Here is an 11,984-nt window from a genome sequence, read left to right as displayed (position 1 = left end):
CTAGGGGTGCCAAGTGTGGGACTTTGTATCCCTTACATGTATCAAGGGTGTCTCATCATGTTGTTGCAATAACTGAGAAGCCAAGTACTTCTTTGTGGCATTGCCAGTTGGGGCACATGAGCCAAAATGGAATGAAACTCTTATGCCTTTTGGGTTATGTACCACATTTGAGTTTTTCTAACTTTGAATTTTGTGGCAATTGTCTCTATGGGAAGAAGACTAAATCAACCCATAAAATAAGGGTAAATAAAGAGCTTGAAAGGCTTGATTTGGTGCATTCAGATGTACGTGGTCCCATGCCTACATGGTCATTAGGTGAGGCTCAATACTATATGACATTCATTGATGATGCAACTAGGAAAGTGTGGGCTTATGCTATAGCTTGGAAGAGTGATGTGTTCTAGGTATTTGAGAAATGGATGGCTTTGGTTGAAAATCAATCAGGTGGAACACTTAAATGCCTATGGACTGACAATGGTGGAGAGTATCTCTCTCATGACTTTTAGCATTTCTATGATACATGTGGGATTAAGAGGGAGCTCACGTCCCCTCGTACTCCAGAACAAAATCCAGTTTTGCAAAACATATGAACCGCACCATTGAGGAAAGGTTGCAATGTATGCTTTCCAATGCAAGTCTTTCTGGTGGTTTTTGGGCTGAGGCAATGAAGATTGCAGTGCATGTGATCAATAGATCACCTAGTAAGAGTTTCATTGATGATGCAACTAGGAAAGTGTGGGCTTATGCTATAGCTTGGAAGAGTGATGTGTTCTAGGTATTTGAGAAATGGATGGCTTTGGTTGAAAATCAATCAAGTAGAACACTTAAATGCCTATGGACTGACAATGGTGGAGAGTATCTCTCTCCTGACTTTTAGCATTTCTATGATACATGTGGGATTAAGAGGGAGCTCACATCCCCTCGTACTCCAGAACAAAATCCAGTTTTGCAAAACATATGAACCGCACCATTGAGGAAAGGTTGCAATGTATGCTTTCCAATGCAAGTATTTTTTGTGGTTTTTGGGCTGAGGCAATGAAGATTGCAGTGCATGTGATCAATAGATCACCTAGTAAGAGTTTGGATGGTGGAGGCATGGAGTGGCAAGAAGCCCTCTTACTGTCATTTGCGTATATTTGGGTGTGAGGCATATGTATATATTCCAAAAGAGCTTCAGAAGAAGTAGATCCTAAGTCTAGGAAATGCATCTTTCTAGGTTATGGTGAAAGTGGAGCGATGGGCTATCGTCTCTGGGATCGAGAAGCAAAGAAGATCATACAAAGCCATGATGTGGTCTTCAATGAGAAGAAGATGCATAAGACACCCATGAGGGATGTGGAAATGAGGAGAATCACTTTCCAGGATGTAAATCCACCCACATATGTTGATAGACACCAAGTTGTTCATGCACCGAATGTGCAAAAAATGGGGCCACCAGATACTCCCATAGGTACACAATCAAGGGCAGATGACAGATCATCTATTGGTGGCAATGATGAGCCAAATGTGGCTGATATGCAGGTGGGACAGCAAGCTGAAATGCCCTTGAGAAGAACATCTAGAGTGTCTAGACCACCTGAGAGATTTGTTCCCGGGGCAGACTATGTGATGCTTATTACTGATTGTGGGGAGCCTTCTTCCTTCTTTTGCTTTAGGGAGGCTATGATGCGCGAGGATCAACACAAGTGGGAGTATGATATGCAATCAAAGATGAATTCACTCATGAAAAATAAGACTTGGGACTTGGTCTCTTTGCCACATGGAAAGAAAGCATTGCCATGTAAATGGGTCTACAAGATGAAGATCACAGGTGATGATGTGCCTAAGCACAAGGCCCATTTGGTTGCTAAAGGTTCAAGCAAGAGAAGGTTGTGAAGATGATCACACTTAGATGGGTACTTGGAATAGATGATATGGAGCTTATGCAAATGGATGTCAAGATAGCTTTCTTGCATGGGGATCTGCATGAGGAAATTTACATGGTAAAACTGGAAGGCTTTGAAGAAAAGGTCAAAGAGCTTTGGTTTGCAAGCTGAAAAAGAGTATCTATGGCCTTAAGCAAGCACCTAGAGAATGGTATCAGAAGTTTGATGCTTTCATTTGGTCCCAGGGTTTTAGAAGAAGTGAGATTGATCATTGCCTCTACACTAAAAGGGGTAAGGATAATAGCCTGATACTCTTGGCACTTTATGTGGATGATATGATATTGGCTAGCAAGAACACTTATGAGCTCGATGCATTGAAGGCCAAGTTGCATGAGGCCTTTGACATGAAAGATTTGGGACCTGCAGGTCATATTCTTGGTATGTGCATGACGCGTGACCGGAGTAGGAAACTCCTTTGGCTTTTACAGAAGGATTATGTTACAATCGTGTTGCAATGTTTCAATATGGAGGGGGGGGAAGGCAGTAAGTACTCCATTTCCTCCATATGTCAAACTGAGTCAGGTAGATAGTCCCAAATCAGATGAGGACAGGGCCATGATGGCCAAGGTTCCTTATGCATCAGCGGTTGGGAGTCTTATGTATGCTATGATAGCTACTAGACCAGACATTGCATTTGCAGTGGGAGTTGTTAACCGACATATGGCTAATCCAGGAAAGAGGCATTGGGAGGCAGTCAATTGCTTCATGAGGTACATGAAGGGTAACAGGGAGATGTGTAGATGCTTTGGCAGAGGAGAGGTGCGTGTACTTGGGTACACATATTCAAACTATGCAAGGCATGTGGACAACAAGAGATCCACTTCTGGTTATGTGTTCATCTTTGCATGTGGTGCACTATCGTGGATGTCTCGCGCATAGAAGTGTGTTTCTTTGTCTACCACAAAGGCCGAGTATGTTGCAGCCACAGAGGGTTGCAAGGAAGGCTATATGGCTTGATTGGCTAGTGGCAGATTTGGGGATTCATACAGGTGTACCAACATTGTATAATGATTCCATGAATGCTATTCAGCTAGCACAGAATCCGGTCTTTCATGCAAAAACCAAACACATTGAGGTTAGGTACCATTTCATTAGGGAGGTACTTGAGGACAAGCGCATAGAGCTTTTCAAGGTTCATACAGATGATAACCCTGCATATATGCTGACGAAGAGTATACCTAGTCAGCGGTTTGAGTATGTCATGTATTGATGGGCATTGGATAGTATGTCGATTGGTGGTTGTTCTCCCTTAAAGGCACATTGGCCTTTAAGTGGGAGGTTATGGGGGTTAAATGCCACTGTACCTTAACCCCGGTTATTTACAATACTCAAACACATGTATATATGGATGACATAGAAGATTAGGGTATTCTGCACCCACCAAAACTTGTGTGGCTCTTACTCTCTCTCACCCTCTTCTATTCCACTTGCGTTGAGAGCACTCTCAATATTGAGCATGGCTTTATCACATTTTGCTAAAGTTCAATTCTTTCTTTTTGGTGGTGTGTTCTTTCTCCTCCGTTCTAGTGTAGTGTGCTATCATGTTGTGTCTGCACATGCCAATTGACCTTGATTTCTAGTGTCTCCATAAACAAAATTGTATTATTACTACCAATTAGAATAATCCATATAGTTTTTATCCTTTTACAAATAGTTTGATGGATTTGATCAAATAGTGATTTCCATCATATTCCACCTTCTATTTCTTTTCTGCCATCTAATTACTTCTCATTTGAGATTGGAAATCTATTCAAGCTTTCTTACCTCTGTACGTTCGAGTGCAACCATCTCTTGAAACTACTAGCATCTAATTGTAATCAATATTCTTAGTGTGAAAAGTGCATTCAAGATACTCTTACTTTGAGGTTCATCTAATCTCTCAATTAAGGTGTGCATGGTTTCTCCTTGATGATAATTATCTACTTCCCCTTGATTTATAGAGCTTCCATCACTAACTCTCATGCTTGTCAACATGTTTGACCATGTTTAATCATGTCCTCTTCCTCTTTAATAGACTTTGGTGCCAGCCTCTAATCCTATGGCTTCTGTCTACATTCACATTCATAATGGCCACCTTTTTGCAATAGTTATGCTAATGGATTCACATTGGTTGCTAAGTTTCTTTGTGTATCAATCCACTAATAGAAGGATTTATTCTTTGTTAATATATACCTTTATTCTATGGATGTGAAGCTGCATTTTGTGATCTCTATAGAATGATTCTTCTTGCTTCCATCAAACACTCTTGTTATGCGTCTCCTGTTTCATAAGCTTGTTCATTCGCAATGCATTCGGTTTTCAAGTTTAACATAGTACAGATGGCAAGCATTCACATGTCATCTTTCTAGATGTCCTTTTCCTTATTGTTGCAAGCCTCATGGATTTTGCAACTTCAACTATGCCATACCTCATTGTTCTACCCATCACTTTGACTGATTTGTTTTTGGTATGGAAATTGATGATGTATTCTTGGCTTCATACAATGGGAACATGGCCTATTTTACATTTGGCCTGTTTTACATTTGGCCTATTTTTCATTTGGCCTGTTTTACATTTGGCCTGTTTTACATTTGGCCTATTTTACATTTGGCCTGGTATATGACTTTTTACATATTCTACTTTATTCAATGAAATGTACAAGAGCATTTCCCAACTATTTCTTCAATAACATCAAACTCTTTGAGATCACTAGATCTACTATCAATACAGTCCCATCTATCTGTAAGGCAAAGATTGTTTGAAGTGCTTCCATGCACTATACTAAGATTCCCCTAAGTTGAAACCTCCATGTTGATGTGTTACATTGCTTTAGTGTTGATCAAGTAAGATTCAATTTGATAATTTGGGTAATGCTACAAGAAATTATCAAAATTTTGTGAAATGTGGCTTTTGATGCCCTAAATGTGTTCGCCTCAAAGATTGCATCGAACATTGCATGCCAACAAGTTACCTCAAATCTAGGTCAAAATTGCCTTAATGTTAGATTATTTTACGTTAAACTTTTATTTCCCAATGCTACGTGGATGATGTTGTGGCTTCTCTCTCTTGATCAGATCAATCGCCTACGTGAACTTGCCATGAAGATTCCCTTGGCCATAACCCTATAAAATTCTCTACAAGCTCTCTCAATTGCTCAATGAAGCCTCCAAAGCTTCCAAGAAATATAACTCCAAGCCTTGACTGCTACCAAAGTAAAGAGTGCGAGGAGATTGGACCATCCTTAATGTTAGCCGAAATTGGCCTTGCTTTGATCCAAAGTGACCTTACTAGGCCCTTTAATGGACTTCAATCATCCCAATATGATTGATTTCAGACAATTTTAATTTAGACGTTTGTTCATGGATGATGATGTGGCTTATCGCTTGCTTGGATCAATCTCCTGCATGAACTCGCCATGAAGAATCACCTTGACCATAACCCTATAAAATTCCCTGCAAGCTGTCACATGGTCAATGAAGCCTCCAAAGCTTCAAAGAAATATAACTCCAAGCCTTGACTGCTACCAAAGTAAAGAGAGTGTGAGGCGAGAGGACCACGCATGGACAAAGAAAGCAGACCAGGATAAGCCGAATCCAAGCTCACAAGGTGCATTGGTATGTACTCCTTCAGAAATTTCAATTACATACAAAACCCTATTACAATGAGAGAGCCTAATGCCCTCTTTGACCTTTCCAGCAGTCAAATATTGCATAATACAATATCGTGGATGCTATTGAGACTACCATCTCTTCACTTCTCGATCTAAAACCTTCTCTGGCAATCACAGCATACAATCATTCCCTGTTCTGGGATATTCTAGGCTAACTAATTCACAACCACATATCTGGCCCAAAAGAATTCTACATATGAAATTAAGAAATATTTTCAGACACAGTTGCAATCAAAATCCTAATGAAGCGAAGAAAGCAATCTATGGTGTAGGGGATTCACGAATACGAAAGTAGCATCAAAGTAAAAGGAAGCAAATAGTTGCCCCCGTATAGAAGACTCAGGAAAAGCAAGAAGGTTGCAGGCCCATGAGGCATAAATATATTCTGTTTACATGTACAAAAATACGTAATGGCCGTATTGGCTTGACATCATAATTAAAATTCCTCCAAAATTTTAATTCGGAAGGTGTTCTTATCTAACGAACAAGAGAAATTACATTCTACCACATGTACATGTGTCCCAAAGGTCAATTCTATTTTATCCATCCATGACCACGGGCAACACGGTCAAAGGCTTCCCGAGCCTCACACTCACTATACTCTTTGTGGGAGATCCAGGCTGCCTTATCAAGGCGCCCTGCACCTTCAATCATAGCATTTACAATCTGTACAATCACACTTTCAAAAGAGCATGCAGGGGTCCAACCACTTTCTGTGAGAAGCTCCATGCAGATGCTACCTCCAACTGTAACATGTCCTGTGTGAAAACTAAATACTGGTGAAACTACACGCGCAAAGGGTGGTGCAAACGGATATGTTGCTGGAAAAACAAATTCTAGCTTGACTGGTACTTCTGGCACGTTCCAATGCCTAGCACAATCAGTCAGGTCTCTATATAAGGGCCAACTCTTGAAAAGGCCTTGCCTAAGGTTCACATGCCAACGGCAGAGATCACTCTCATCTGGCAAACTGATTTCAATACCTGCCAGGATAGATAGATCCTCGTCATTGGCAGTTTCCAACTTCCTCTTTGCTGCAGCATTAATTTGTTTTATTATGTTCTTATACTCCTTTGAAATGGCCTGCATTGCACTAGCCAAAGGTGCCACTTTGTTCACAGAAACCATGCTATTTCGCACAGGAGCCTGTGAATGCCCAGCTTGTGGCTCTGCTTTCCTAGGGAGATCTCCAGGAGGCACATGAACGGCCTTGGCTTGTGACTCCCCCAGTGCCCAATCCTCTTCTGTTTCTCTCTTTTTCTGACGGAGGGCTTTCATTGACTGCCATCGCATCTCTTGGCGTGTTCGTCGCAGGTCTTGTTGTCTCAAAGGATACGTGGATCTCAAATTTCGCGAGTGTGCCAGCAGATCAACTTTATTTGACAAGGAAGTCCCGCTGATAGAATGATTTCCAACTGGCTGCTGCCCAAAAACAATGATGTATCTTATCGCAACATCTTTTTCATGCTGCGGTGGAACAACCATGATGCCATGTGAGGTCACATACTGCCCATAGGCAGAGTTTGAGGCAGATGAAGATGTGTGCGGCGGTCTGTTCAAAATTAATGATCCATTGATAACCTCACAAATTGCTAACACAGATAAACCATCTTTTAAGCATCCATGGTTCCATGCTGGCCCTTTGAACTGAGAGTAGCTTAGAGAAGTGGACGAATGGCTTGCAAGATATAAGCCACTTCCGTAGGATGCACCAGTGCTCATATATAGAGTGTGGCTTAAGCACCTTAAACCATTCCTGCAAACAAACGTGGGTTGTTTTAGCTTTATCAGATTCAAATAGACATCTGCTTCAATTATGCTTGATGTCTACATGCACCTAAAGAGAATCTATTGCGCACCTGAGGATTGAGAACCAATTATCTGCTGGGCTCCCATGAAAAGCAAAGAAGGAACCCCCTTGTTCAATGCGGCGACGCTCAAAATGTGCCTCCCTCTCAGGGCTGTCGTGCAAAACAGCAAACTGATAACGTGCCTCCGGAAAGTCAAGTCGGTCATCGCCCTGTAAAGGGTATAACGTCAACCTGTTTGTCGATAATATGAACCTCAGCACATCATAGGGAAGCCAAGGCTTCTTTGTCCACTCTGAAATGCCATCTGAATCTTCAGGTCTTTTCCCTCTGAACTTCTGCTTTTCAGCCTCCAGCTTCTTTTGCCAGCAGTTCGTTAGTGTTTTCTTTAAGGTGACTTCATCTGGACAGTCTTCCATAATACCACTAGAGGGATAGGATAGTAAGATCTCTCTCAGCAGCTTGATATTCTTGTTTTCAGAAAAAATGTTAGTGCCATCTGCAACATTCGAATTTTGCAGTGCCGTTTGACGCAAAACTAAACGTGAAGCAGCCTGTGCTGAATTGGCAGAATAGTCAACCCTTTCCACCTTGCTGAACCAGCCACTGCGGCCACGAATCTGCTCCTTCTCCAATAAAAATGCCGGAAAAGGTTCAAACACATCCCTGTTACTGTTTGCTGCTACGAGAGCAAGAGACAGCTCAAAATCAAGCAGTTCTGGGGATTTCTGCACCTCCAGCAGTACAGGTGTTCCAAGGCCAAGTTCCTCGAATCTGAAGAGGCTGTTTACACCAGAAACAGAAACCAGGTCAAACAAGTAGAAAATTGAACACTGGAAAACTGCAACTCTCTAACCACTTTATGTCTGCAGAACGACCCAACATTACAACACACACACAGACACACACACACATGCATTACTCTGGTCTTTTAAATTATACTTTATGTCCTTATTGCGAAGGCCAAGCATACATATAAGAGAGAGAGTACCAAAGCAATATTGCAATATCTAAATAATGCAATTGACATTCCTGCCAAAAAACCAAACTACTTGCAGTTTCTCGGACGCACAGCAATGAAGACAAAGTACCAATTTAAAGACCAGAGCGATATTGCAATATTAAAATAATGCAACTGATAGACCTGGTAAAAATGTAATCAACTTGACTAAAAAGATTTGAAGAATGTACCAAAATTCCCTTGCGCAGGTCCGTAGTCGGCATACAGAATAAGGAAGTGAATTCCAACAGACAACACACCAATCTGGGAGTGCCCTGATCCGTGCACCCAGAAAACAGAGAAGTCCTAGAAATGGATTATACGTAGTAGAAAACTGTTGGAGCTCAGTCAAAAGGTCTGGACTCTCAGCTTTCTCAGTTCTGTTGATTAAAAAATCAAAGTACATATCGACCAACCCTGGCAAAAGCACTTCAATCCCATACAGATGTGTTTGGTGGATCTTCCTTATCTTCTGGGTCTCTTCATCAATCTCATCCGCTGAGTCTTTTTTTGAAAAATGGGTCTCCTGTGTCACCTGCCGTTTCTCAGGTTTCAAAGGATTACAGGCAGGAGAGTAATCCATCTGTGACCAAAGCCTCCTGTTAAATTGCAAGGAGAGCTTAACGGGTGAATCTAACGAGAAACCAAGGGCAGCTGCAGCCCCATCATCCCACACAATCCCACCAATCTGCATCAACAGATTGACATTGAGAAGTTTAGGATCTGGGAAAACATCACACCATCGTAGTAAGCCATCCAATGACGTGGAATCTGTATCCATCCCATCTACATTCTTCCGAGCCATTTCACACTGTAGCCTTGCATCTTGAGCCATTGCAAAGAGATAACCGTTGGACTTGAATTGTGAATCTAACGCTCTGTTCACATAGTCAGATGAAGCCAGATCGTAACCATAGTGATCTGGAGAGTCCTCTTGCTCGGACTCGGAGCCAATACCCGGGTCTGATTCCTCAACTCGTGATTCATTGTCATCGTCTGATTCATCATCTCGAACACCCATATGCCCTGTTGCAAGACTTTGACCTCTTGAGAAATCACTTTTGACATCTCCATTTCCTGCATTCATTTTTTTATCCCTCTTGGCCTCGAACTTTCTCAACGCTACAAGTAACTGATCTAAAACTTGGCTTAGTGCATCAGGCTGAATCTTTATTCGCTCTAGCTTCTCATTCAGTATAGTTAGCACATTTTCAAAAACCTCATCCGATTTAGATTCCAAACTGGTGACAAGAAAGACTTCCTCAGAAGACTTTGGAGCAGCAAAACCGAAACCTTCCATTTGAAAGGATGATGGGATAACGATCTGCAGTACCCTTCCATTTGCTTCCAGTGTAACAGAAGATTCGGAAGTTTGAGTATACCTTAAAGTTATTGATCCTAACTCATCTTGCCTTCCTGCAATCCATGCCGTCACAGCCTCTTTAATACACAGCGCGTTTAATATATTATCCATGTTGGCCTGTCTGCAATCGAAGGACCCTTCAACGGCGCACCCTTCTGAAAATAAGGCATGTAAAACTAGATTAGATTACATCATATCGATATATCATCAACTTGCGGATAGAGCAGAGTGAGCCCATCCTGTCGAACAAGTATCAGCCCGGATTCGCAGGTCTCGTCACAGATAATAAACAAAACGGCGCGAATAGGTCTCCCTCTCTCTCACACACATACACATGCACAAACGTGCTCACGCACATCGAGCTATCAATGACTCGTACCTTCAGTAGAGTTCCGAGCCCAGCCGCAAAGCCTGGATTCAATTATCAGGGTTATCTTAATCGCCAACAAACACTTGCCAAAGGGCAGTCTTAAGTATAGCGGGAGGCAGCTAGTCGGCTCAGCACGCAGGCTCCACAGTAACTAATGCTGCAAAATTGTTCAATTACCCAATTGCCCGAAAATCAGCAACAGGGCAGTCGGGACATGCAACTGCAAGGGCAAAGGAAGTGCTTTTTAAGGGCCCGAAAGAACGGAGTTGTGACATGCACACAGAGACAGCTCGGAGAAAACGTGAGGCAAGAAAGATCGATTGGCCCGTCTGGTTGGCTAAAGATCCTGAAGCGAGAAGGCCCGGATTGGCATGAAATCTCATAAGGAGGCGGTAAGGGTCAAGGGGGAGAGCAGGAGCGAAACGCTGCGGGGCGTATGGGGCACTAGAGTAAAATCCTGAGGGGGGAGGGAAGGGGGGGTGATGGAATCGATGGGAAGCTGGGAAAGTAGTGGAGGAGAAGCGGAAGGAAGGTGTCGAAGGCTGGAGATGGCGATGGAGATGGCGATGAGGTGCCGTGGAGAACAAGGTGAGGAGGAGGAGCAGCAGCAGCAGCAGCGAAAAAGCTCCACTGCTGCTTCTCTTTCGTCTTCCTCTCCCCTTCTTCGTCTTCCTCAGTCCTTTATTTTTGCTTTTTCGTTTTAATCATCCTCCCCCCAATAAACCTCCTCCGTCCGATCCCCCCCCATCCACGGCCCCGCTCACGCTTCTGGGTCCCCCCCTTCATTACGTGGCAGCCGCCATATCCATTGGTCAAGCCCACTTGACCCCGGCTCCCCCTTTTATTCTGTTGTTGCCCCCTTTCTTAACCCCTCCCCGTGGTTTCATAAATTTAGCTTTAAAAACAAGGTTACATATATCGTTTATGCGTAAATATATATTTGGACGTGGGCGAATATATCCATCCCCCTCTCCAAAACAACTCTACAATATGCCACCCTGGTCCATACCCTTAGAAACACCACATATCCAAGCCTTGAAACTTGTCACATCAACTTTCAAGTCACCTCATTTACACCGCCAAAATTAAATTAAATCCTATTTGTTTTTTAGCATCTCATATTCTTAAGCCTATGTAATTCCCCGGCTATCCTCACTCTCCTATAATGGTAGAGAATATCCCGTGAATGCTGCTCAACTATCCAATAACAGAATGAAGGCTATCTTTGTGAAACTTTGGCAGGTTGTAATGGTTTTTGCACCTTGCCGTCTAACGCTACGTCCACTACTCCCCCTTAGGAAAGGGACAAAATGAGCTCATGTGCAGAGCCAAGCCTCACAATAAAGGGTGCATGTGGCTTGGCTCATATCTAGCTTTGACCAAACATAGCGTTTGCCACAATATGAGATCCATGTCCTTTAATTGTGAAAATCAAATCAAATGTTGGGCCCACATATCTTGATTTTGCTTTACACATGTGGTGAAATGTACATTAAAGCAATCAAAGAGCCATAATTCTCTTATCCCTTCTTTATGCCCCCCTCTGGCACTCCCTTCCATCATGATCACCACCCACAATCCACAAATTACTTCTTTGCAATCATCAAATTGACGTCTTCCTAGAGTTAAGTTCATATGTTCTCCTTCTAGAACTAAGCCTCCACCATAGAACCCCACATTGCATTGACCTTCCCAATTGGAGCATGGCTTGCTAATGGGGCTTCCAATGATTCTAATGGCCCCACAAACGTTGCCAACTTTGAAGGTTGGACAAGATGTTGCCAAAACCATCTCCATCCTAGTTACCTACTACTAATAGCTCCCCTATGACATATACTGGGGGCAACTTTGGTGGGTGGATAAAAAGCA

The 11,984-nt window shown here is 42.6% G+C and overlaps 1 protein-coding gene across 1 annotated transcript; it reads right to left on the bottom strand.

Moving 5' to 3' along the window:
* Window positions 1-5,933: 5,933 nt before the first annotated feature.
* LOC147904238 (uncharacterized) lies at window positions 5,934-10,756 on the bottom strand. Its single transcript, XM_087385449.1, has 4 exons — window positions 10,125-10,756; window positions 8,574-9,900; window positions 7,434-8,165; window positions 5,934-7,330 (listed from the first exon to the last, which is right to left on the bottom strand). Exons 2-4 carry the CDS (start codon window positions 9,854-9,856, stop codon window positions 6,109-6,111), a joined length of 3,237 nt encoding a protein of 1,078 aa, XP_087241575.1. The 5' UTR covers window positions 9,857-9,900; window positions 10,125-10,756; the 3' UTR covers window positions 5,934-6,108.
* Between the last annotated feature and the right edge of the window lie 1,228 nt (window positions 10,757-11,984).

Source organism: Dipteris shenzhenensis, chromosome 2, assembly GCF_047967505.1.
Source record: "Dipteris shenzhenensis isolate YYH24624 ecotype China chromosome 2, Dip_SZ_1.0, whole genome shotgun sequence".
In the NCBI taxonomy this organism is placed as follows: Eukaryota; Viridiplantae; Streptophyta; class Polypodiopsida; order Gleicheniales; family Dipteridaceae; genus Dipteris; species Dipteris shenzhenensis.
The sequence above is the reverse complement of the archived record's forward strand: the minus strand, read 5'-3'. Positions and strand labels throughout refer to the sequence as shown.

Coding starts and splice junctions, on each gene's coding strand:
- LOC147904238 (XM_087385449.1), bottom strand. CDS start 9,856: ATGGATAATATATTAAACGCGCTGTGTATTAAAGAGGCTGTGACGGCA. Junction 8,166..8,573: donor ACCTGCGCAAGGGAATTTTG/GTACATTCTTCA, acceptor TGGTGTAAACAG/CCTCTTCAGATTCGAGGAAC. Junction 7,331..7,433: donor AATTGGTTCTCAATCCTCAG/GTGCGCAATAGA, acceptor GTTTGTTTGCAG/GAATGGTTTAAGGTGCTTAA.